The sequence below is a fragment of the Balaenoptera ricei genome, chromosome 5 (genome assembly GCF_028023285.1).
Source record: "Balaenoptera ricei isolate mBalRic1 chromosome 5, mBalRic1.hap2, whole genome shotgun sequence".
NCBI lineage: Eukaryota > Metazoa > Chordata > Mammalia > Artiodactyla > Balaenopteridae > Balaenoptera > Balaenoptera ricei.
In genome coordinates, this window is record NC_082643.1 from 75,427,722 (window position 1) to 75,455,255 (window position 27,534).

The following is a 27,534-nucleotide window of genomic DNA, read 5'->3' on the forward strand; positions in this document are numbered from 1 at the left end:
GCTGTGAGTGAATGCCAAACTGCTCTACAAATATTTCGTGGGCACATGGAGTGCTAAAGCATAATTAACCAGCTTTAGGATATCAAAAGTATGCAATACTCCAACATGAAAATATCAGTGAGCACACATGACTTAGGCAAAAAGCCAGGGTTAGACGATGTTGAAGTTCTGCACTTTGGTAGATTGTTGGGGTAACTGCCACCAGTTTGTTTATGCCTCATTCTATGCACACCCTTTACAATGTGATGTGGGTGGTCCTCCCATCAATAGGTGGAGTCTGTTCTCACAGTCTTAAATCTGAACCTGACCTTGTCACCTGCGCTAGTCAACAGGACAAAAGCAAACATGATTCAAGCCAAGGCTTGAAATGTGCTTGAGCATTAGGGCTTGCCTTCTTTCATTGCTAGAAACCCCACTGCCACCATTTAAGATTCCCCAGCTAGTCTTCCAGAAAAGAGGAAATCTGAGAAGCCAGTTTCCAGATATGTAACAGAAGTCATCCTAGACCACCCAGTTCTAGCCAAGCCACCAGCAGACCACAAAAGACAGCCAAGCCCAGCCAACACTGCAGTCTACAAAACAGTTCTTTAAAGCCACTAAGTTTTGGGTTGGTTTGTTACATAGCAAAAACTAACTGATACAACTACTTCCATCATAGTGCCCAAACTTTGGCTATGGTTTGTTCCAGTCCCATGGCCATATTTCTCTGGAGATGGAAGCTTGAGATATCTGGTAACTTCTTTGCTTCCTGATCTAAGGAATGGTACTAGCACCAGAATGAGTTGCTTACAGAAAGAGAGTGACAGTCATTAAAAATCATAAGCTATTCCTTAAAAAACTAAAAATAGAATTACCATATGACCCAGCAATCCCACTACTGGGCATATACCCGGAGAAAACCCTAATTCAAAAAGACACATGTACCCTAATGTTCATTGCAGCACTATTTACAATAGCCAGGTCATGGAAGCAACCTAAATGCCCATCAACAGATGAATGGATAAAGAAGATGTGGTACATATATACAATGGAATATTACTCAGCCATAAAAAGGAATGAAATTGGGTCATTTGTAGAGACGTGGATGGACCTAGAGACTGTCATACAGAGTGAAGTAAGTCAGAAAGAGAAAAACATATTCATATATTAACGCATATATGTGGAATCTAGAAAAATGGTACAGATGATTCGGTTTGCAAGGCAGAAATAGAGACACAGATGTAGAGGACAAACGTATGGACACTAAGGGGGGAAAGCAGGGGGAGGGGGCGGCAGTGGTGGTGGGATGGATTTGGAGACTGGGATTGACATATATACACTAATATGTATAAAATAGATAACTAATAGGGAACTGCTGTATAAAAAAATAAAATAAAATAATCATAGGCTATGTTTCACAGAAAAAAAATGTTATTTCTTGTGGTATTAATTATTGCCTAGTAACCACACATCCATGGAAAAGAGGTCTTGGGACCTAGTAAAATGCGTCAAAAAACTAAGGGTATTAGGAGTTTACCTGAGAAACAGTTCACATGAAAGTTACACGAGTCTTTTAACTGGCCTCAGACTCAGTATAATTAATTGTATGATATAGAGGCTTAAAGTAAATCTAGGCTCCATTAATAGAGGGATAGAGATCCTATTCGGGGAGATAATCTAGAAGATTGCTTTTAGTTTTGGGAGCTGCACTTGAAGACTAGAATATGTCTTAAGGAGAATAATTATGATGTTGAAGCTCAGATAATCATGCAACAAGAGTAAGTTTTCAAGAAACCATGGAGAAAACTTGCCAACATTTTTGTACCTGAAGTTTTAGTTAAGAGGATGAGGGAATAGTTTTCATTTGAATTACTCTAGGTAGAAGAACTAAGACTAATGGGTGAAGGAAGTTAGATGCAGGTTTGTTCTCAACGTGAGAAAGAACTTTCTAATATTTACAGGAGTACTACAATATGATAGGTTGGCTTGAACTCTCATGAGGTTGTTGTCTCTGGGTGTGTTCAAAGATTGTTCATCTTTGCCCAGGGATATGGTAGAAAGAATTTTGCACTGAGAGGAACATTAGACAAGATGACATTTAAGGTTCCCCCCCCAATCCAAGATTCTATGCTTCTGTATGAAACTTCTGTGTGCACCTATCTACCACATTTGTCTTTACAAAACCTAATAATTAAGTAGACCTCCTGCAACTTCATCTTAATAGTTGTCCCACCAGTCTCCCAACTTGGTCTTAATCTGAGAGAATATAAGAGGGGAGGTGCTAACAGAAGAACGTAAAGCATTAACTCTTTCACCCCCTCTACTTCTTAGTTGGGCACACATGCTAAATTTATTAGTTTTGTTCTAGAAATAAACAGCAAATCAGATGTCACCTATTCATGTTTTAATATAATGAAATTCACTGTGAGTTGAATAAAGGTAAAATTAGATTTACTATTAAAAAGAGAGAGGGGGGAAAAATCAAAGTTTCATATTGTAAGGAAAAATTGATGACGGTATAGTGTCTTATGATGACAGTATAGTGTCTTATATGTAAGTCTTCTGTTTCATTTTAAGAGGAAATAAGTATGTTGTTAATAATTTTTAAATCTCATATGTTATAAGCTATTATTAGTATATTTTAAATAGCATTGTTAATTAGCTGGTATTAAAACTGAAAAATATAACACTATTTCAATAATTATGTTTAATATTCATAGAAAACTATCATGAATGGTGATGAAATATCTCTAATAGCCCATGTAACAGCTCACATGAAACTAGTATCTGAAACATGACTTTGATGCTCGTTTCATATTAAAAACATTACCACTATCCAGAAGTTCAAATGCTGTGCGGCATCCTGCCGCCACGAATCAGACTACTTGGACAATTAAAATGTGAGGGTGGACTCAATAAGACTCTGTACCTTTTCTCCTTTCATGACTTATTGATCCAATCCTATCTTAATTCTCTTTATTCTCTCCATCTCTTTCCACCTCTAGACCTTAAATGTAAGCTTTCTTTAAAGCTCTTGCCATAATAATATTAGCAAAGAATTACTTAGTGTGTGTCATGTTCCAGGCACTGTTTTTATGCTTCATCTCATTTAATTCTCAAAATACCCAGTCATCAGTATTTTATTATTTTCATCTTAGAGAGATTAAATAACTTGACTAACATCCATACCAGTAAGACAAAGAGCTTACTCTTACATCCAGATGTCTGCTTCTACTTTGCTTTGTCACGACTTTCTAGGAGAAGCTCCCAAAATGTGAAAATTGAGATCCCATAGGATACAATGTAAATCTTGGCAAGTGACTAGATATGAGGAAGAGAAAGACGTGGAGTCAAAGAAAACTGAGATGTGGAGTCTGAATGACTGGGAGAATTGTGGGGTCATTTATCAAAACCAGAGAATTGGAAGAAGAAATTAATAATGAAGTTTTCTGTGTTTTTTTTAATGTTGAAGTAAAATATCTGTTTTAAAAAATTAACATACCCTACAAGATTGTAGCTATAAATAGACTTGAAGACTGGACAAAGTGAAAGATAATAACGGATGTGAAAAAGAGGGAACAGGAGATGGCAATGAGACTTCTGTTTGGGGGAAATAAGAAAACATTTAAAGCAGTTGGTTATGTGGACCACAACAGAAAGCCAACAAGATATTACCAGGCGTATTAGATAATGGGCCTAGATAATGCTGATGATACAACTTTGTTGTAGACTTCTTCACTATAATTTTGAGATTTTTCTCCAATAATGCCCTTGACGTGCTGGAATAAGAGAAGAAAAACAGAGGGAGCTGCATAGGACTAGGAACTGACAAATGTGGAAAGTTAAGAAAGCTGGTCTGCCAAGTGGTAACAGACTGGATATTATTATATTCCTGAATACAGAATGGTAGGGAAACAAGTGAAACCAAAAGTGTGCTTATAAGCTCAGAGAAATGGAAAGGGAGAAAGTATAAACAATACCAATGATGACAGAGCAAGTTCAATAGAGAGACAAAGGGAAGAGATTGAAGGACAGAAAATTATGGTCAGAGCAAGACATTTCTAAGTTCAAGATCTTGAATGTGGAGTGTTTTTAAATGATGAAGTAATTCAGGATGTAAATACGCTGCTAAAGAGTGGAGTTGAAAGCTATTGGAGATAAGGGTTAAGGAACTTTATGACTCAAATTTAAAGAGTTTGAGCTCTAGAGTTGGACACTCCTAAATTTGAATCCTGGCTTATGATCTGAAGGTATTTAAAGATTTTCTTAATCTCTCTCAGTTTCTTAATTTCTCTAACAAAATTTGGGGTGAGAGAGATGAGAGGGGTGTTAGTGACATTTTTATTTTAATATATTATTCAAAGAAATAATGCATGTAGAAAGCTTAGCAGAGTGTATCATTCAAGTTAGTTTTTACTATCATTGTCGTTGTTGTTGCTATTAAAAACTATCCTCAGATATTCAGGAAAAAAGGACAAGAAAGCAATCACATGACAGAGTAGTACTGCTTCATTTAAATTCCAAGAACCTGAATTAAAGCTTAGATTTCAAACTTCCCCATCCCATACTTTCTGAAGTAGAGTGAACAGGCCAGAAACAAATATTTCATGATCTTGAATAAGGAGGCTTGAAGACTGAATATGTGCTGTGTCTATTACCAAATAAGATCCAAGAAAAGGGGGTAAATTTGAAAGCTCAGGGGATTCTTCCCTCATCCAGATCTCTGTTGAAATTGTTAATGATCAAGGAAATGACCAAAAAGATGACTTGCAAAGAAAAAGGAAGAGAAGATAAAGATCTAAAATTCACCTATTCCACAATTAAATGTTAAAAAATCAAAATTAGATATGATGGTAATTACTTGTAGTGAAGTGGGTCGCTTACTAGATAAAATACTCAAAGGCAACCAAGAAGTGGGGTACACTTCAGTAGGCACCATCTCCAAAGTACCCCTTTTAATGAAAAGTTAATTATCTAGGGATACATTCTCAGAAAGCCCTGATATTTAAAGAAGATTGTGTCTATGTACACTGAGAAGGTCTATAACTTTCAACAGGTTTTCAAAGAAGCATATGACTCCAACACTTAAAAACCACTTCTCACAAGTATATGATAAATATTTTCAAGAGGTTTAAGACAGAATAGTTTCAAGACCTAACAAAACACTTAACTTTATGTTGATGGTTTATGACAATAGTTATAATTTCATATAACACATTCCCATGAAGAAACACCAAATTTATCAAAGATTCCCTCCCACTAGTCCTCCCACCATCTCTGCAGCCCTCATTAATAGAGTGAATACTACGGAGTTGTCTGGTGCAAGGAAACAATTAGTGTAAAACACACAGCATGAAGGAGCTTATTCTAGTCAACTACTCAAAAAGAGTTTTGTTCAGCATGGCAGACACTAACTTCCTACCCAATATCCATGATCCCTCTTTGATTCTAAGAAAAACCTGGGTTTTTTTCAACATACCAATGTGTCCCTCTGGAAGAGCACAATTCCCAGTCTACTTTGCAACAAAATGTGAACAATAAAATGCAAAGTTGGGTAAGATTTCTGGAAGAACTCTTTACAAGGGCACTCCTTTAGCTAGGATGCCCTTCTCTTTTTTCTTTTCTTTCTCATTCCCATCCTGCCTGGAATGCAGGCATGATGTCAATACTTTCAGCAACTATTAGGACCATAAGGTCCATCAGGAGACCTTCAAGGTAGAAGACATGTGCTAAGAACTATAAAATAGAAAGTGGTCCTAGGTGACATCATGGAACTTTATACCCTCCCAGGAGCATCTTCCTGTACATTTTTTATGTGAGAAAAGATAAAACCCTTAATTTTTAAGGCTTCAGGGTTTGTTGTGGTTTGTTTAGGGATTTTTTTTTTATAAATAAATCATTGTTGTTCAGAAAAAAATGTAATTCACAAATGCCATACACACCCAGCCTGAAAAATTTCACTTTACTTTGTTATACCACCTAAAAGTGGACCACTTGATGATTCACTTTGATAAACAGTAATGATTTTTAATGGATAGTCTGCATGATAGTGAACATCAGACAACAAAGAACTGTGACCTCTGAGAGGCAGGAAGTAAATGAGGTGAGTTCTACAGTTTCCCAGGCTTACTATCATGATAGCTTTTCCAAGCTATATACAGGAAAGGGGAATTTAAAGCAGAACCTGGTAGATTCCCTGAGTTAAGGAAATAGACCTGAGAGCCTAGGAAACTAAGATAGCTAGAGTTCACAGGACAGAAAGTAAAGAGCTTTACAGAGAATTCTGGAGATAGACAGAGGGCCCAGCTTGTGTTCAACAGAGTAATGATCATTACATGCATGTGAGGAAACTACTCAAGGCCAGCAAAAGAACCACCTGAAAGGATGAAAAGGGACAGTGTCTGGGGAACGGCTGGGAATACTGCCTGTTCCCATCAGCCAGACTGGAAAACCTTATAATTCATGGGGCATTGAGTAAAGTTATCAAAAGGTCATGTCCCCATTCTGGGGAATATTTAGCTTTGGACTAAACACTATTCTGGCCCTGCCTAAAAAATCTTAATAACAAACCCAAAATAGCAAATGATTTCCAAGTAACTTGACTGCATCTCAGCAAAAAGCCCAAGAATATTTACATGAATACAAAAATATCCCAATAAAAAATACTTTTATCCAACCAGGTATGTGGAATTCAATCAAAAATTACCAGGAAGGCAAAGAAGTGGAAAATAGTACTCAGAATTTCAGTTAATTGAAACCAACCCAGAACTGACACAGATAATGAAAGTGTCAGGCAAGGAGATTAAAAGTTATTATATGGTCAAAAAGCTAGAAGAAATATTGAACATATTAAGTAGAGACATAGAAAATACACTTTTTAAAGAAATCAAATGTCTAAAGATAAAAATTACAATATCTGAGATAAAAAATACAGAGACGGGATTAACAGAAGATTAGATATTATATAAGAAAAGATTAGGGGTCCAGGAGACACAGCAATAGAAACTATCCAAAATGAAATAAAGTGAGCTATGGAACTACTTAAAACAGCCTGATATGCATGTAATTAAAGTCTCTGAAAAGAAGAGAAAGAAAGGAAGATAGAAATAATATTTTAAAAGTAATGGCTGAAAGTTTTTTGAATTTGATAAAAAACTATATACCTACTGAACCAAGAATCTCAATGAACCCTTAGCAAAAGAAACATGAAGAAAAGTATGCCAAGGCATATCATAATTGAGGTTCTCAAATCTGGTGCTAAAGAGAAAATCTTAAAAGCAGTGGGGTTGGGGGTGACAGAGAAGACATGTCACAAAAAAAGAAACAAAGATAAGGGAGGGGGTCATATTTTTTATCAGAAGTAATGTGAATGAGTAGAGGAGCAACATCTCTAAAGTACTGAGAGAAAAAAAACCAACTTTCAACCTAGAATTCTATACCCAGCAAAAATATCTTTTAAAAATAAAAATGAAAGAAAAACTTTTCAGACGTTAAAATACTGAAAGAATTCATCCACAGCAGACCCACACTACAATAGTAGTATGTAAGAGGTCCTTCACATAAAAGAAAACTGATGTCAAATGGATATGATGTTCTACACCAAGGATTAAACAGAACCAGACCTTAAAACTGCAGAGGGTAGAGTACTTCCAAACTCACTTGATGAGGTCATCACTACCCTAATATCAAAACCAGACAGACATTAGAAGAATAGAAAACTATATTGACAGAAAGATCAACGTTTGCCAGGGGACTGGGGTTGGATGAAGGGGTTAACTGCTAAATGACATGAGGAATATTTGGGGGCTTATGGAAATGCTCTATATTTTGAATGTATTGTACACATCTGTCAAAACTCATCAAATTGTATAATTCAAATGTGTACAGTTTATTATATGTAAATTATACCTCAATAAAGCTGGTTAAAACAAAACAAAATAAATGAAAACAGCATATCTGGCAGATACTGTTGTTTGTATCACTCAGTAACCTATCCAGTCTCTTTCTAGAATATCTTCCTGTGCTATAGAGTGTATAGAAGTGTATAGAGGCTAGAAACCTAAAAAGCATATTTCCCATTTTCCCTCACTGCTTTCACATGTGACTTATTTAGTAACCACAATCAGATACACTCACTCAAGACTTTATTAGGAAGAGAATTTTGTAGAAAGAAGGGCAGAGAACAAGTCATCCATTTTGCTGGTGTGGACCATGGCAAAGACAGCAAGTTACTGGAGCTGACCACCTCCAGATTGTGGCAGAGGCTTCCCTTGGTGGCCCATTTCTGGGAAAATTGGAAGTAATTGGAAGATTGGAGAAATTTTGGAAGTAGTCCCTAGAAACATGCCTAGAGTCTGTATTTCTAGTGTGTCTACTAGCTATGTTCAATAATTCCTTCATTCTTAAATTGAATAAAACAGTACTCTAAACAGATATAGAATTATTAAGCAGTCACAACTCAATATCAGCTAATTTAAGAGACCCCTCTAGATCACCAGCCTTTCCATTCCTCTCTCTGTTACCGGAGTCCCCGCTTGGATTCATTCTACACGTTTTATAGCTCAGTTCCAATGTGGATTTTGCGAACTCTTACTGTAGAGTTTTATGGTTGGTCCATAATCAAGACACTATTTCTAACTCATTTCCTAGGGGTATTTCTAAGATTATTTATGTCCGAACTGTTGGAACACAATCGTTTTGTGTAAAGCTTTTCTGATGCCAAAACAATAGGGTACTTGCCCCAAGTAAGTTCCAAGCTGAACTTGCTCCTACCCCCATCTCTCCCCCTCCACCACTGAGCATCCCAGGGCAGTGTAGATTTGTTTTCTAAAGTAATTTCTTTCCCTTGACTATTCCATTGTTTCCATCTTGAGTTTTTAGTTTGGCTGGGGAAGACAGTCATCAGGCAAAAAAGAGCATCCTTGCCAATTCTTCCATTCTTGCCCGTGGAAGGAGCCCTATTAGCTTCCGTTCAATGAAAATAACTGAATTCCTTTGGCACCACCCACCCTGGGCCTGATGGCAGTGATGGCAGTAAAATTAGGGAGCTGTGAAATGTCCTCATCCTCTCTCCATCCCATCTCACTGTCTCCTGCACTCTGCTTCCATATGCCTCTGTTTGTGTCTCTGTCTATTTCGTTCTCTGGCTCTGTTTGTCTATTTCTTTCTCTCCATCCTTAAAGACAGTTGTATTTGTGCAGATGATTCACACATCTTGATTTTTCTCATTTATTTAAATTTAAACTAAATTCAATGGTTTCATGTAACTGTTTAAAACATCACAGATGTTAAGGAAACTACCAACATCAGTTTCTTTTCCTCCCCCAAAATTATGCTTCACCACATGCCAAAACCCAGCAGAGGGCATCCTTCCATTTCAGATGTGCAAACACTGTAGGGAAAAGGCTCTACAATTCTGGCACTGTACTCCACTTGCAACTGTGCACTGAAATCTAAATAAAGGGGATACTGTAGTAGGAGGGAAATTTGTTACATAAGTTGTTCTGGAGTGTTTATCGCCATTTTGAATTATAAATTTAGAAGTAATTCCCCTTTCATAAGAAAAAAAAAGGAAAAAAATCTCTTGTCTCTGGCCTCTCTCCAGATTTGGGGAATTAGTTTCAAATTTCAGAAGCAGCAGGTAGCACCTCTGTGATCCCTCTGCCTCTAGGCAACTGTGTGTGTAAATAAAGTGATCACAGAGACAAAGCAATCGAGAAAGAACTCTGTACCCTACCTCCTCTGTTGCACTCTCCCTCTATCCCTGAAACTGAAAGACAAATAGCAAGAGAGGCATTTTGCCTGTTACATTGAAAAGTAGGAAGAAGATGAGCCTGGTCAAGAGCAGAGTAGCAGGTGGGGCCCACCTTGTACCTGTGTAAGTAAGCGGTCGCCCACTAAGATTAATTGTGTAGCTTCACAGAACTTAAAATTCCACAATGAAAAATATCTTATGTTGTCAGAAGAATTTTCCCCAGGTTACAATGCAAATACCCACAACCCTTATCAGTGATTTTCTCCGCAGTGTGGATGAGTTTATCAGATTTTCTTTCCTTGTGGAAGAATGTCTTAGGAGAGAATATGAGGAGACAATATAGCATCATTCCTACATCCATTCAACATATGTTTTTGAGCACTTTATGCCAAACCCTGTTCTAGGTGCTAAGAACCCACCAGGAAACAAACTAGTAAAGATCACTGTCCTTGAGGTGATGTGCCAGAGTGCAAGGGTTTGGGGAATCAGACAGACCTAACTTTGAGTCCTGGTCCTGCCAACTACCCAGCTATGTCTATATATATATATATATATATACACACACACACACACATATATATACACACACACACACTATATGTAGTGTATTTATCAGTAAAATCCTCAAAATTAGCCTAAGAAAAGTTCTATTATCATTATCATTCTCATTTTACAAATGAGGAAATCAGGCACAGAGTGATTTATAAATTTCCCAGAATCAGAAGTAGCAGAGCAGGAATTTGAAACAATGCTGCCTGACTTCTAAGCTCTCTTGCCTCTTAATCAGTGGGCCAGACAGTTGATTTCTAAGGCCTGAGGACTAGATGAGATGACACATATAAGCTGAGAGTATAGTATAGTACTTTTTAAAATTTATTTATTCATTCATTCATTCATTCATTCTGTCATTATTATCACTGCCATTGTTATGGGTTTCTGGGACCTCAGGGTATATGTTGAAGTATAAGATAAGAGGCTCAATACTTGAATCAAAATACTTCTAGTTCAGAATCTATCTGTGTCCAGCTCTGGTTAAAAGTTAGATTGCATAACATCATAGCTACTGAATCATGGCTTCTCTGCATTAATCTTTCCATAAAATGACAGGCAGCCTCTAACAGCCATGGCTCTAGACAGGATATCAGGACACAAGCTCCCTGTAGCAAACAGGAGCATTTCCTGCTCTGGCTTTTTCTAACCTTCCCTGGAAGCTGAAGGTTAAGACCAGATTTGAAATGAAACCAAGATGCAAGGATCCATCTGTGGTCGACAGCCGCTTTTTGTTCTCTGATCAGGGACCTTGTAGTCAGTCCCACCCCCCTCAACTGCTGGCGTCCCTTGGCTCTTTGCTCTCTCTCTTTCCAAACTGCACTCTCAAAAGCCCCCTTTCTTGGGCTTCTTACTGATGAAGCTTGTTCATAGATCAGTGGGGGTTAAATATGCTAACAGTGCTATTCAAAGAGCAATGAAGCAGTCATGTTTTGTTGCTGCTCTGGGAGTTCTCTGCTCGCCCTGTAAGCCTGCATTTGTGTCTCACGTTCTCGCATTACCAAAATCAAGAATCATTTTAAACAAGCAGATAAAATTCTGGCTCTGGGCCCCATTTCTTATTGATTTCATTTCACGACTGTCATCTTAGTTTCATTAAGTAGGAAACTGAGTGTTTGATAGTGGGGTATAGGAGAATTCACAAATGCATATCTCATATATTCCATTTTTCTTGCCTACACTAAAAAAAAAAAAAAAATAGTTTTTATCCCACATGTCAAGCTTCACAATGCAAAACTCAAGTCAACTAAACATTTAAAAAGTGTATTTCTATTCAAAAAGTCAATTTCATGCTGATTTCATCTCACCATAACTCTGCAGGGGTGAACACTGTAGCAACACATCATTTAGGATAGAAATAAGCGCTTCAAACCCTTTGGATTGAACTCAAAAAAATAGCTACTATGCTGGTAGCTATGATGCAAGTTGCCTTGTCATAGCCTTATAGCTTTCTATCAACACTGGTTGGGTTCAATAAAAAAAGATTTTCCTTAGCAGATACTCACCCCAAGGTAATGGCCATCGATGAACACAACAGGAAGCGAAGGAGCTTCAGAAACCCGTCGGCATCGTTCATCTAATTCTTTTCCATAGTCACCATTCAGAGCTATGTTTTTCTCTTCAAATTTTACCCGATGGTTTTGGAAGATCTTTCTAACCAGTTCACACCTTTCAAAGGTTGTCCGTACCACACGAAGGCAAGTAGTATAAATCACTACGCGGTCAAATTCCACGTCAGTTGATGGTTGCTGAAGGAAAACATTATAGTGTAAATATTTTGGCATTTGCTTTCTTACATCTCTTTATTTTAAGACAATTAACATTTCAGCCAACGTCTTACACATTAAAGGCCTGCAATAAAAGTTGAATAAGCACCATATCTGTCAATTCTAAGACATGTCTTTATACTTTAGAACATCTGTAATTGCAATAAGGATGACAATCAACATAATTTAAATGACATAATTTAATTGACAGTACTTTTTCTGTTCTCAGTGGCATATCAGATAATGGCATATCTTTTTTTCTTTTTTAACATCTTTATTGGGGTATAACTGCTTTACATTGTTGTGTTAGTTGCTGCTGTATAACAAAGTGAATCAGCTATACGTATACATATATCCCCATATCTCCTCCCTCTTGCGTCTCCCTCCCACCCTCCCTATCCCACCCCTCTAGGTGGTCACAAAGCACTGAGCTGATCTCCCTGTGCTATGCGGCTGCTTCTCACTAGCTATCTATTTTACATTTGGTAATGTATATATGTCAATGCCACTCTCTCACTTCGTCCCAGCTTACCCTTCCCCTTCCCCATGTCCTTAAGTCTATTCTCTACGTCTGCATCTTTATTCCTGTCCTGCCCCTAGGTTCTTCAGAACCATTTTCTTTTTTTAGAGTCCATATATATGTGTTAGCATACGGTATTTGTTTTTCTCTTTCTGACTTACTTCACTCTGTATGACAGACTCTAGGTCCATCCACCTCACTACAAATAACTCAATTTCATTTCTTTGTATGGCTGAGTAATATTCCATTGTAATTGGCATATCTTAAAATTGATGATGCCTCACATGGCATGCCATGTGGTGAAATAAGGAATGGGTGAATTATTTTTCTCATGTTTTGTAGACATCATTCAACTACAATAGCTGCCTCTTATACCCAAAGCAAAACATGGAACAGAATAGACAAGGTTAGCATTTAACCATTTGAAAATTCTTCTACTCATCAACTTACCAAATTTTACAGCTTTTTTGAGCCAAAATTTACTGGGAATAACAAGATCTATATCATAGGATTGTTCTGAGGTTTAAGAGGCAAAAAATGTGTGCATGAGCTCTGCTGAATGATAGGCTCCCGTGTGCAGTGAGAAGGTTCTGCCGTGAGGAATAGAAGATATAGTGGCTCAGAGAGAGTGCACAGAAACCAATATCAAGGTGGGCAGCAGGTCAAAGCCAGGCATAAAAAGGAAACACGGAAACAGCACACTTCAATGGAGTGTAAGCAATTGGAGGCTTACACTCTCAAAATGGAGGCAAGCAACTCTCAAAACCAAGGTGAAGACTCCTAAAGAGAGAATCTTTTTTTGTCTACGTTTCCTGCTGCATCAGAAATCAGTGACTGCATTCAAACCCTGCCAGCACTGTGAGGGCCTTATCAGTTAGGTCCTGACATAACCAGGGTGACATCACCCTCTTCCTCTTTATTATAGCCTTATTTGAAGGAGACTGAACAGAACCCAACTATATACCATGAGATCAAGGGATACGCGAGTCTCCACAGTGCTACAGTTGTTGAAAGACAACCACACAACTTATAAACTCCTGTGAAATCAAAACTTTGATTTGAAACCACTCCAGATGGCTAAATACTAGAACCAGAAGGTAGGATACTAAGCTTCACCACTTTGTACTCAAAGAAATCCGACCACTCTGCCAGATGCAAACATAGATAGTCCTAGAAAGATATGAAGTGATGGAAATGGCTATGCAATGGTCTCCACTTCACCGAGAGACCAGACATTTTTTTTTCCTAATGGCAAAATGTATTAAAGACGTAAGAATCTTTTCTTTCCTCAGTAGAGTTTAGAAGCTAAGTTGAAAACCAGAGGCCTGGAGGGGCCAAGCAGGTGTCATAAATGCTGGAGCAGACCAGGAGTAAATGAGATATTAGTGAGAAGCAGGGAGAGTGTCATTTGAAAGGGAAAAACATAACTCAGCTTCAAGCAAGTTTCAGGATTTCAGGCATGTCACTCAGTGTTGTCAGATATGATTACTATAAATATAAACTTGAAATCTGGATTTTTATAGGAAATTTTCTGCATTCTAAATAGTGGCACCCCATTAAAAAATGTATTGACACCCCTGGACAATATATCTGAAGGCTGAATTTGGCCTATATACTGCTATCTTGTAACATTGGAAAGGAGGGAGCCCCAGGGAGGTATATCAGATATACCTGGACTCTGCCTCTGGCCATCTCTGTCTTTGGGAAGCTAATGAGTTGTTTAGCCTCAGTTTTCTCATCTGTAAAATGTGATAATAGTGGTGGTAGCTACCTAATAGGTTTGCTGAGAAGATTAAGAAAACAACTAGTGTAGGGCTTAAAACATAGTACTGTGCTGAGTTATACACTGCAAAGATATTATACTCCACATTGTGGAATTTTTAAGATTAAAACCACAAGCAAAAATAAATCAATGGAAAACATTAATGTAATTAATGACAAGAAAAGAGGATTATTACTAGGCTTTAGATTAAGAAGCATTGATCTTCAAAGAGAGTAACCCAATGCCCAAGAGCCTCTGGTTCCTCTTCATATTCACAATTATGAACAAGCTGGGAATCAAGGAACTCACTGTAAATGTTGCAGCTTTTGGAAGAGCACCAAACTTCTCTTTTTCCTGATATTATCTGAGTAATTATGCATTGTTCCTCTGGTTGCAAAGACTGCTATAACTGCATTTGTTTCTACCGAAATGTTCCACTTTTTTCAATAGTACACTTACTTTTGAAATATTTTATAAGAAATACATTTCCCCATGTGAAGAAGTGGGAAAATTTAAGATTGGACCATTCTGTTCTCACACAGGATTCTCTCTGCTCATACAACATATGCTTGGTACCACTTTTCTGTTTATCTCTAAGAGACAGTCATTTAAAAAATAGTAATAACATGAACCTTTATCAAGTGGCCATGTGAGATGCTGTCCAGTGCAAAGGGTAACAAAAAATATCCCTTTGCCTACAGTTGAGGATGAGCTTTGCCTGGAATCAGTGATTCTCCAAGAGTATTGGATATTAGAATAAACTAGGGAGCTTTAAAAATCCCCAAAGCCCAGGCCAAGCACATACCAGTTAAATCAGAATCACCAGGGTGATTTTTTTTGAAAGCTCCTCTGGCAATTCCAATGTGCAACCAAGTTTTAGAGCTAGTCAGATACCAGTTGGAAATGCAGAATCATGAGCTTCACCCCAGATCTACTGAATCAGAATCTGCACTTCAACAAGTTCTCTGGGAAATCTGGGTGCACACTATATTTTTGAGGAGCCCCGGTGAAGTCACATAGGCAGCTTGACTTGTCAGAAAAACTGGGTTTATGTCCCTTTAAAATAACTGCTAGTCATTTATAGTCATAAGAATAATTTGCCAAACATACGCTAGGCACTATATATATAATGGTGAGCAAAAAATATAATTCCTAACGACTTGGAGCTCATAGTTTAAAGTAATAAAAAAACTAAAATGTTACATAAATCAATATAGAATTACAAACTGTTAAGTGATGCAAAGGAAATGCACAAGTTGTTAGAAGAGGCTATGGCAGAAGGGCCTTTTCTGTTTTAGAGGTCGAAAAAGCGTTTTCTGATATTTGAGCTCTGATTTAAAGGATAAGAAAGAGTTACAGACATTAACTAGGCAGAGCGCATGGGGAAAAAAGTCACAGGTAAGTATAAAGATGTTGAGATGGAGGAAGATGGCATGTTTGAGACTCTGAAAGAAGGTATTTGCTGAAACACAAAGGAGAATTATAATAATACTGAATGATTCTGGACATGCATGTAGGATCAATATCATGTTGTATTTTATAGCCACTCTATGGCCTTTAACTTAAGAGCAATGAGAAATTCCTGAAGGCTTTTAAGGAGGATGGGAGGGGTTTACATATTTTAAAAATAAGTGAAGCAGGGCCAGTGCAGATAGTTGCACAGGATGTGCACTGCACAAACCTAGAGACTGTCATTATTAGCACAGAATAAAGGAATGATGCCCCCAGGGTTGTGTGATTCCACAACTTGAGCAATCGTACTCAGTCTCATTCCCAACTCCCTTGGTCTGAAAACTGAGATTCAATCCAGGGTAAATTCAAGGTAGGAAATACAGTTTATCTAGTAGGATAGGCTATTAAGTAAAACTTTCTAAAAATAATCTACTGAACAATTTTTTGATATGATTTGAAAGTGGATCTTTCTAGAGGTAGAAGTGGGTTAAATGATTCCTCAAGGTTGTTCCCAGTTTCATAATATCAGTTTTAAATGATATTGTCTTTGGAAAAAGAAATCCTCTTCTACACTTGCCTCATTTTCTTTCCCTCAACAGATTTGTCAGAGCATTTGGCCAGAAATCTAAAAATAGCCCCTCAGTGGTTAGCTGCCCCTCTTCTCCCTTCCTGAGAGTTACCATGGGAATAGCGAAATGAAGGATGGAGGCATCTGAGACAGCGCTAAGAAGCCACTGGGATTTGCAGCCCATTTGTTCTGAGAGAGCCGACCTAGATGTTAATAAAGGCAAGCCGTTTCTTCCTTTCCGTTGATTAAAAAAGATGACTCTTTGGGGTGCCCCGAAGCCTCACAACAAGCTGCAGCAAACGTAGCTGCGTTGGCAAGGGACGGAAATTGCTGTGAACAAGACTAAGGAGGGAAGAGATATGGGGATATATGCATATGTACAGCTGATTCACTTTGTTACAAAGCAGAAACTGACACACCATTGTAAAGCAATTATACTCCAATAAAGATGTTAAAAAAAAAAAAAAAAAAGACTAAGGGGTTACTTTGCAGCCAACGTATGTCCTCAGCTTGCACCTTGTCCGGCAATAGCCACTGTCAAACAGTAAGTACTGTAGTCACCTCGGCATCCAGGGACACTTCTGGAGGCCTCACATCCACTGGAACTGCCACTGATTCAGGCCAAGGATTAGTCCCTACGGCTCCCCGACAGAGGATCAGCTCTGCGCAGACCCAGCTCCCCAGGCTGGAGCAGATCCAGATCCAGTGGGCTATTTCCAGTTGACCCCTTCGACTGTACAGCCTGGTGCCGGTTTGACAAGGCCTCCTGAAATCTGGGCCTCCAGACAATTCCAGGCATTCAGGTCTTAAACAGAACTTAAAAATATAATAAAAAGTGACATTTTAAAATGGCGATGGCAGACATAATGCTAATAACTTTACATTCACTTAATCCTCCCAATAACTTACATGCTGTAACTGTCTTTATTTATAGATCTAGAAACTTAGGCTCAGACGGGATAAATGTCCTAGACAAGGTGACAGAGTTAAAATTACAGCAAAGTTAGAAAACTGGAGCCCAGATACACACCCTTCAAAGTCTGTGGGTTTCTACTGAGTCAAGCAGAACCCTTGAACCACACTGTTGTTTTGCTACTGCTGCCCCAGGATCAGGTTGTTGCCAAAACAGACTGCTGTAGACCTAATTCAGTGCCCGTGAGATAATGCTGTCGATTTAAAGAGGTTTGCCTCTTTACTAAATTATGCGCCCACATTGAACAGGAAGTAACGTCACAGGAGGGACACTGTAAATGTTTTTCTGTCTAAAAGGATACCTTTGAAATGGACAAAGTATAGAGAGCTTTTCTCTGCTGTCAGAAGGCAAAGAGGTGAAGTGATTAGCTCAGAGCCATGCAGCATATCATAAGGCAAACCGGGACTAGACCCATTTCTTGATTATCAGGCACTGGGCCAACCCATTGGCTCCAGGGATCATCATTTTAAATAGAAGACACATGCCTTTGGAAGCAGGGCCGTGGGGCTTTGTAAAGGACGGGAATTTTTTCTCTCTCTCTCCCTCTCCATGCTACTCTGTAAACTTCTGTAGCCGTATGCATATTCTGGGATGCTTCTTAATATTAAATTTAAATAAATAAATAACCCCCCGCCTACCCACCCTTGCTCTCAAATCGCCTTTTGAATTCTCATTCTTGCGCTTAACTACTGTGATGTGAAAACCCACTTTATCCACACCAGGCTCCTCTCTTAGCTTATTTCCCGGGATTCCATTCTGGCCACACTCCCTATTCAGTTCTGAGGGTACATGGTGATTTTCTAGGCCAGCGGTCCCCAGCCTTTTTGGCACCAAGGACCGGTTTCGTGGAAGACAATTTTTCCACGGACAGTGGCGGAGGGTGGGGGGCGTGGGGGATGGTTCAGGCGGTGATGTGAGCGATGGGGAGCGATGGGGAGCGGCAGGTGAAGCTTCGCTCTCTGGGCTGCCGCTCACCTCCGGCCGTGCGGCCCGGTTCCTAACAGGCCGCGGGCCGGTACCGGTCGGTGGTCCGGGGATTGGGGACCCCTGTTCTATGCCGTATTCCCTCCCACACATTGACCACAAAACACCACGGGGAACTTCTCCATGCCCCTCTGTAAGACACAGGTTATAAAAATAATTACAATAACTACCATTTGTTGCACGACTCCTGCATATACATATGTAGTTCCGGGGCTGCAAAGGGGAACCTTATGTGTGCAATGTTCACTTATCATAAGAGATAAGGATTATCACCCAAATTTTATAGATGAGGAAACTAAAGCTTGAAGATAAACTTCAGGTGTCTAAATACCTCAGAGGAAAAAGGAGCAGAACCAGAATTTTAACCTGGGTCTGCCTCCTAAGTCCTTGCTCGTGCCTTAGGAAAATACTACATAACCCTCTTAAATACAACCAACCGATGGGTCATACCATTCCAGACCTGAGTAGTGAATTGTATACCATAGAGGGACTGTCAAAAGGACTGTCCTAGAAATTCCCATTGCTCATCCCTCCACTTTATTCTAATATCTCTGGTTACATGTCACCCCTTAGACAGACCTTCCCTCATCACCCCATGTAAAACAGACCCTCTATCCTCCGACCCAGTTCTTTTCTTTAGGATACCTAGTACTGCTGGACATTATTGTGTATGTTTATTGGTTTACTGTCTATCTCCAAAAATAAAATATAACCTAAGTAAAGCAGGAATTCGTTTTGTACACAAGAACCCAGAATATTACCTGGTACATAGTAGATGCTCAGGAAGTACCTCCTGACCTCTTCCCCATACATTTAATTAAAACTTGGTTTGAATCTGCCTCTTAGTAACAGAGTAATCTTGGACCAGCTACTTAATCTCTTTAAGTTGCAGTTTTCTAATTTGTAAAATAGACATCAATGCCTACTTCATGGGAATTTGTGAGGATTAAATGATTTAATGAATAGAAAAACCCTTAACATGAAGCCTGATGCATAATAAACACTCAACAAATGCCACTTCTTTATTATTAATATCATTAGTACAAAATGCTTTGGACACACACCAGCAGCAGCATTATCACCACTATGATTATAACCAACAAGTCCAAATTCACACGTCATCAACCTCAGAAGTCTGAATGGCAAAGTTTAACTTCAGAATTGCACGATGATGAAAAAATAAATCTCTTTAATGACTTAACTTACCACTTACATTTGTTTGGATGTGCCATCAATTCTGAGAGTGAAAACAATAGAGTAGACCATACATATAAGATGTAATAAAAATCCCTCTTTGTCTAAGTTCAGCTGCCCTCTGGGTGGCATGAAAAAACACATGAGTAATAATCTCTGCATGCAAAGATTTCTGTAGAGAGTATTCTGTTTTCATAATGCTCCAAGATTATGGATTTCATTTTATATCATTCATTATATTTCATTTCCTTTCATGCTTCAGAAATTATCTATTTGTCCAAATCAATTACTGAGTTGGCCTAGACATTAATTGAAATGTCAATGAACCTAATGAATCCTCCAGACCAAAGAAATATATTTTTCCAGAAAGTTAAACTGAAACAATACTGACTTTACAGCACATCAGACTTAATGGAAATGAAGGTGTTCCCCACCTCATGAAGACCTTAGAAAGGGGTCACAGTTCCGTCAATTCAGCGTTATTCAAGCACAGGGAGGTTTCACTTGAACATCTAAAATTTTGTCTTCTCTTTAAAAAGCAGAAAACTTGACAACATTGGTTTTATTGCATTCCTCTGCAAAAATAATACCTGGAGCTTGACAGCAACAACTCCCTTTAGATGACACATGTCTCCTGTTGCCACATTTAACATCATTCCTTTATATCTAGACAACATCCCTCATTACCATTGTCTGCTGCCCCTTTAGATCTGAGTTAGTGATGTCATATCTAGTCCATATGCACACTTTATATGGGAAGAAATTGAGACTCACAGTTTAATTATTTGAATCAAACTTTTTTAGGAAGCAACATGTTGCAGTGGAAAGAAAATCCATCTGGAGCCATTGCTTTGGCACTTAGGAGCTGCATAAATTTGGAAAAATCCGTTTACTTTTCTGGGACTACTTTTTCTCTTCTCTCTTATGAGTATAGCTATAATCTAGCCCATAAAGGAGTTGTAGGATCACAGGTAAAATGCACCTGAAGACATTGTAAATTATAAAACTTTACAAACACACCAGCCATCATTATCCCCCAAAGTCACACAGCTGGGAGAAGAGGAACTAGGATCTCATGGAAACCACCTTCCTACCAAACAAAAGCATCTCTCTTCCAATATGAATACTTTGGTTTCTATAGAAATTGTCACAAACATGATTTATTGGCATTTGCAATTCTACTCATCTCTGCAGATAACACTAATATTGAGGTGAACAAGAAAATCATCATTTCAGGAGCATCCAATCCCAAAGTGATGCGCTTACCACAGCGAAAAACCAGGCAGCAAATGAGTCAGAAACATCCTACAAATGGAGGCATTGAAAAAAACATATTTTCCCTCTCATCCTATGAAAGATTCAAGTTGAAAAACCAGAAGAAACTGGACTAAAATGTTGAACAATAGCATCAGAATAATAAGTGCTTAGTTCTGCCTTGATCATTTTCCTAACACCTTTCATCTCTTTACTTTATACAAACCCTTGTGCTTTCTTAAAAGGAAAGGTGCCCTTTTTCTTCCACTCTCCCAAATATATACATATGATGAATAAAAATCAAACAATAAAAGATTAAAATCTTTCTGGATTTTCTACATCAAAGAAAATGCCTGAATAATTAGCTAAATGTAGTCAATCTCTTTTAGTGGGTTAGGAAGTGATAAGAGTCTACTTTGGATTTTGAAATACCTGCATCTCATCTCAGCTTGATGCTTTCATAAATTCCAGTGTTATGAAGAGAAGTGATCTCAGTCTCTGTGGAACTCCCAGAGTAGACTGAGAGTCTGTTTCAAAGGCAGAGGACACTCACAAGTTGAGAAAAGTGGACCCAGCCTCAGGCAAATCCCTCATTCCTGCCTCCTCCTCAGGTTTCCAGGTTTAAGCCTTGATGTCCCTCTGACTCTTCTGAATGTCAGTCTCAACCTCCGCTAAATATGCTCTACTCCAGATTCTAAACACTGTATTTAGGGGAAGAAACTGCCAGACAGCACTGATGGGAAGCTTGGAAGTTGGCACATGAAGCTGATACATGTATTTATGAGCATCAAGTCCTTTAATTCTGCACGGAAATAGGTACTATCATTATCTTAGCTTTTCAGATGAGGAAACAGAGAAGTAGGTGACAAGCCTATAGAGAGACAGAGAGATACATAGATAGATAGACAAATAGATAGATTAGTTTTAAGGTCATGGATCATAGGTTTAGGAGCTAAAGGACTTCAGGTTACACAATCTTAAAACAGACAAGAAACTTGGAGATCATCTAGCCCAACTTGAACAAATGTATGACAGTGTCAAGAGTACACTCAAACCTCTGGTAATTGGACTATTGTGCCTATTGACTTCCTATAAACACAAAATGAGGGTAAGGCAGGTATGAAACACATTGTTCTTTCAAGACCTTGGTACAGTCACTTGTGAGCAGGACTCTTCTCCAAGTTGCTGCTGAAGAAATGGAAAGAGTATAAAAAGAAGTAAGTGCATTAAAGAAAGATTTGCCTGATCTTTAATCACTCTAGTGTGTCTCATCTCTCTTTTCTACTCTTTCCTACCTCTTACCTTGCAATATGCCTTGCCTCCAAATGTCAAACAAGCCTAAGAAATTGCTCTGAAGACCAGACACTAAGCATGATCAAATGAGGGAAGTATTTTGTGTTACATGAAAAGGAAAACAGAAATGAAAATGTTTGAAATTTCTGCATAAAGCCAGAGGTTGAATTTGTCTGTGTGCTCCACAAAGGAATCTAGCTAAGTCTTTCAGTTCAACTTCAAAGCGCACAAACGAATAACTGTAAGATTTCAAAAGCAAGAAAACGTTGCCTTCCCATCTCTTCTCAGATTTCCCCAGATTAGGTTGCTTTAATAAAAGGAACTAAATTGTGAGGCACATGAAACCTACAGAAGCAGATGTGAATAATAATACTCAAAACCTTAAAAAACATATTTTTTCAAGTACATATTGTACTGTTTGGGATGATCAATGTAATTTTGTAAAGGAAGTTTAACACTTGATATTGATTGCATATTCAAATACGAAATAAATGCAGGTGTTTTTAAACAAGATTGATCACAGTATTATCAGAAGGAAGAAAACAAAAATATTTCTGGAAATGTTCTTCACCAGACACTGCTGGCTTTGACAACAGAACTCCTTACTGGAGCTGTTTACTAGATTTTGGAGATTCAGTCATTAGGAAAGAGATCTGCTTAAATTACTGAAGGAAATAATAAGTCTCATTAGGTGGAAGATTTTATTATCAACAATTTTATTCATAATTCAATCAACATTGGAAGCAGAAAAAATATTCATTGATGATTTTCATGCTACAGGCTTTATAGCAGATGAATGGATTTATTATCACTATAATCCTCACAATATGCAATGCAATAGATATTATTATTCCATTTTCATTGACAAAGTAAATGAGTCACAGGGAGACTGCAAACTTGTTCAAAGCACAAAATCACAAAAATCTTTTCCCATTGGCATATATAACATCCTTCTCTCCTAGACTTCCTCTTATATGTCTGGTTATCCTTCCTCCATGTTCAGCTAGGGTCTCTCTTTCCCTAAGAATTCTGGTTCTCATGGGCTCTCAGCTTGGTCTACCTCCTTCTCTCTGGATGAGCTCATCCAAAATTTCAATAGTTAACTGAAGGCTGTGAACTCCCAAGGGTATATCCTCAGCTCAGATTGCACTCCAGCCTTCCAGATTGAAGGTCCGGTTATCAATGTAACATCTCCACCCAGAGAAACACACCCTCTATACCTTGCATTGAGGATGCCTGAAGCTAACTTCATCATTGCCACTAAACCTATTCAACCAGCTGCTGAAAATCTGGGGAGGTCCTGATTTCTCCAGCGCTTTCCCTCACCACCCCCTGTGTTCTATAAATCAAGTATCAATTCTTTCTTTTTATGTTTCAAGCCTGTCTCCTTCCCTCTGTCCCCACTCCTACAGTTTTAACTCAGGACCCCACTATTCTCGCCTGGATTACAACAGCCTCTTAACTTGTCTCCATGCCTCTAAAGTAGGCCCTTTCTATCCATTTTCCAGAATGCAGAGAAGAATCTGATCATGTCATTTCTTGACATAAAATAATAATAAACGACTGCTTCCCATAGCTTTCAGGGTAAGGTCAAAATACTCACCTATAAAGCCCTCTGTGATGTGGCTCTTATCTTCCCCCTAGCCTTCTTTCCCATGGCACACCTCGCCCTGTACTGACTATTTGACTAATATTTATAAGTTTCAACTATGTGCCAAATTCTCCAACACACCGAAACACGCCATGTTCTTTAGTACCCCTGACGTTCGTTCTCTTATGTAGTCCTTGTGCCTGGAACACTTTCCTCCGTTGTTCCCCCTTCCTTCTCAACCAACACAAGTCAGGTCAGGCCGCATCCCTCTAGAGAGCCTCTCCCCCGCCTCCCTCCAACGGGCTGGGTGCTGCCCAACTTCTGCATCTCATCATGCACTCTGCACCACCCCTTCCTCCTTTACCATGAGACTATGAACTTGCTGGGATCAGTGTTTGTGTTATTTTACATCCTTTACACTTAATAGAGTGTCTATTAAGAGGCACTAAGCACATGTTTGTTGAATGAAGAACAAACCAAAATTTGAACTTAAGGCCATCAGATCCTAAAGCTTATGCACTTCTTACTATAATAACACAATACAGCATAATACAGGGGAAAATTAAGGGGAAAAAAATTGGATGCTTTTCATCTAAAACAGGCAAATCAATAAAACCTCACTAGAATATCATCAAACTGATTGTAACTTAGGGGAACACTTACAGTGTATATTTTTTCTATCTCATTAACAAATTTTTGACATGATAATGACTAATTTGTTCTTAGCAAAATGCCCAAAGCAAAAATGCAAGTTGTTGCTGTTGCTTGGCCATTCAGTAAGTGTAGATAAGTCTGGCTAGAATGATTTAATAATGGTTGTCTCTGATTAAACTGAAACTATGTTGCCAGGCCAAGAGCTGCAAGCTGAGAGTTGCACCGCAGCCAACAGGATGCATTCAAACAAATCACCAAAGGCCTCTTTCACTTGTCCTCATTTTATTGTTTTTACTGACATATGGAAGAGAGAAAGACCAAAAGACTAGCACTTACAATTAAAATGAAATAATGTAGTTTTATTCAAGTTAATAATGATTCTGTGAAGTGGTACTCCAAAATATATATTTGTGAAGCAAGAGGTAGGATAAAAACTGATAACCATCTTTAAAATAAAATAGAGAGCATCATTATTCTCCAGTAAGATGTGGTTAAGTGCCTGTGCAGATGTTAGCCATGCCTGAGGAAAGCCTAGCCTGTTGGTCTTTCATCAACATCCACCGTCTACCTGGTAGCACCTACTGAAATGGTAATCTAAGAAACAACCACCCTTGGAAGAGACCAATTTACAATCCCCAACCTGCATTCCACTGTCACATCCTCAGCCAGCCCTGGGAGAGAGAAAGCATCTTTCTCTCTGGTTCCCAAGCTCTAAGAGTCTAAGTATAGAAGGTGACAAACATGGTTCCCATCGCCCCCAAATGTATAGAAGAAAGAAAGAAAGAAGCAGAGATGAAAGAAAGATTCTTGACAGTATTTCCACTTTTCTTTCCATCTCCGTCCCTGAAATGGCCATGGTTTATTACATGAGTCAATAAATAAATTCCTCTTTCTGAGTTTTTTGTTTGAGTTGGTCATGTTTCTGTTGTGATCAAAGATACTGTTATAGTACCCCAGATTTCAGCAGATTCCATAAACTTTAGTGATTACATTTTTGCTCTCCAGAAACAAAAGCCTTTCCAGAAACAATCTTTTGTAGAGAAAATCAGCCTTTTTAGCAGTTTCCACATGCGTGGGACATAGCCCATTTCTACACTCATGTATCACCTAGGCTTGAACAGAATGAGGGACAGAAGACCACAGGAATGCTTGGCCGATCTCCTTCCTCTTGACTTCACGGTTTCAAGAATTCTGAATTTGGAGATATAACACCTAAGTTGTGACTCCCATCTGTGCTAGTCTGTAGTAAAATGACCTGTAACAGATTGAGTCCCACATTTGTAAAACAGGTAAAACCCTCTTGCATCTACATCACCCAGCTCCTGTGAGGATCAAATAAAATGCACAGCATTACTATACTTTTTACAACTATACATAAGTAACTGCTCTTAATTACTGATATTTCCCAAGGCTAAGTCTTGAACCTTTGATATCTTTTCTATAAACTCCTTCCCTTGAAGGACTAACCTATTTGACTGCCTTCACTACCACCTTCCTGCTCCTGGCTCCCAAGTCAATACTTTTTTTCCTTTCTACTCATCTGAGCTAGACTAATGAACATTTCCTTTTTTAAATCCTGACATAACCTCAAGCTCAGCAAGTCTAAAATCAGACTTTTCCCCAAATCCATGCTCTCTCTGATCTTCCCTCTCTGGTTTTTGTCTGTCCATCTTCTAATGGGTCCTGAAGTCTCCATCCTTCCTTTCTATTGATCAGATCCAAACATAAACCAGTTTCTGTAGGGGCAGTGTCCTCATAAATCTCCTCTCATATCTGTATTGCTCTCTTCTCACTGCACTATGCAGCACCAAACTCTCACCAGCTTTTGCCTAGGTTGCTATAGGCTAACCAACCTAATTCTATTTTCTACCCCCAACAATATCTCTTCTCTACCAATGTCAGAATAATCTTCTTCTAAACTTCCTCCCGCCTAGTAAATTACTGATTAAATATATATATTTAATATATAGCTATATATTATGCAATATAAATATATATCTATCTATGTATATATATATAATATATATATGGAATGTTTTTCCTTTTTAGAAAGATGTAGAAGCTGAGACTCAGAGATACAAAATGTCTTGCCCTAGATTATACAGTTGTGATGTGGAAAAATCACAACTGTATTGTGACTGAATTGACCCCTAGAACTCTACCTCCCAAAATGATAATGCAATGCTTTCCACTAATTGGTCACATCTCAGCCCTTCCATCGTGGGCTCTGTGGCTTCCTCTTGCACTCAAGCATCTTCCTATTTGCTCCTTATGCTTCAATCTATGCTTTCTTATGTAATTTATTAGTGGCATTATATCTATCAAGTAGGTCATGAATACCTTGGAGGCAAAGTTCAGATCTTCAAGTCTTCCATTATTGTCTGCTACTAAAATAGTGTTGAGCATACAGAGAAAGTAAAAAAGGAGAGAGAGAGAGAGAGAGAGAGAGAGAAGGATGGAAGGAGAGAAAAGGGGAGAAAGGAAGGTAGGGAGGAAAGGAAGTAAGGAGAGAACAAGATGAACTCTTTTAAAATTCTTATAGGAGACAAGATGCATTATCATCATTTCTCAATGTATGGTCCATAAATAACTTGCATCAAATCTCCTGGGATGCAGTCCCAGCCCCTCAGCCCCACCCCCACAGATTCTAGTGCAGTAGCCCTGTCCCTGTAGTAAGAACCCCAGACGATTCTTATGCAGACTACAGATTGCAAATGACTGAAACCTGAAGTTTCCTGCAGTAAGAACCCCAGACGATTCTTATGCAGACTACAGATTGCAAATAACGGAAATCTGAAGTCTCCTGCAGTAAGAACCCCAGAAGATTCTTATGCAGACTACAGATTGCAAATAACTGAAACCTGAAGTCTCCTGCAGTAAGAACCCCAGACGATTCTTATGCAGACTGCAGATTGCAAATAACTGAAACCTAAAGTCTCTTGATGTACTTGCCATAAGACAGAATTTCTAAACAGCATATTCTATTTGTCCCCATGGAGAGCAAACAAACATTCTATAGGAAATCTGCCTAATTCTTATGACTGTCAACTGATAAGACTTGTCACCTTTTTCGCATTTTCTCAAAGAGTTCCTAATTAAAACCTCCCACTGAACTGACAGGGAGTCAGGCTCAGGTACCTACACTGTCTTATTTCCTTTCTTGATTTTGTGATGGAAATGTGACAAAAGATAGAGTGAAATCTTATACAAAAATCCAATTTACTGTCAAAGCACTCATCTC

At 38.5% G+C, this 27,534-nt stretch overlaps 1 protein-coding gene across 10 annotated transcripts in view; it reads right to left on the reverse strand.

Annotated features, from left to right (window-relative positions):
* Positions 1–27,534, reverse strand: part of GRXCR1 (glutaredoxin and cysteine rich domain containing 1) — a 339,725-nt gene that overhangs the window by 47,919 nt on the left and 264,272 nt on the right. For 7 of the 10 annotated variants that reach the window (XR_009503458.1, XR_009503457.1, XR_009503453.1 and 4 more), the window contains one exon: positions 11,943–12,030. Coding sequence is in view for 1 of the 10 variants with exons in the window: in XM_059924130.1 (XP_059780113.1) it covers positions 11,788–12,030 (243 nt within the window). In the remaining 9 variants the exon portion in view is untranslated. Of the gene's footprint in view, positions 1–11,787; positions 12,031–27,534 lie in introns of those variants that run through there. The other 3 variants (XM_059924130.1, XR_009503462.1, XR_009503459.1) reach the window with 3 other exon arrangements.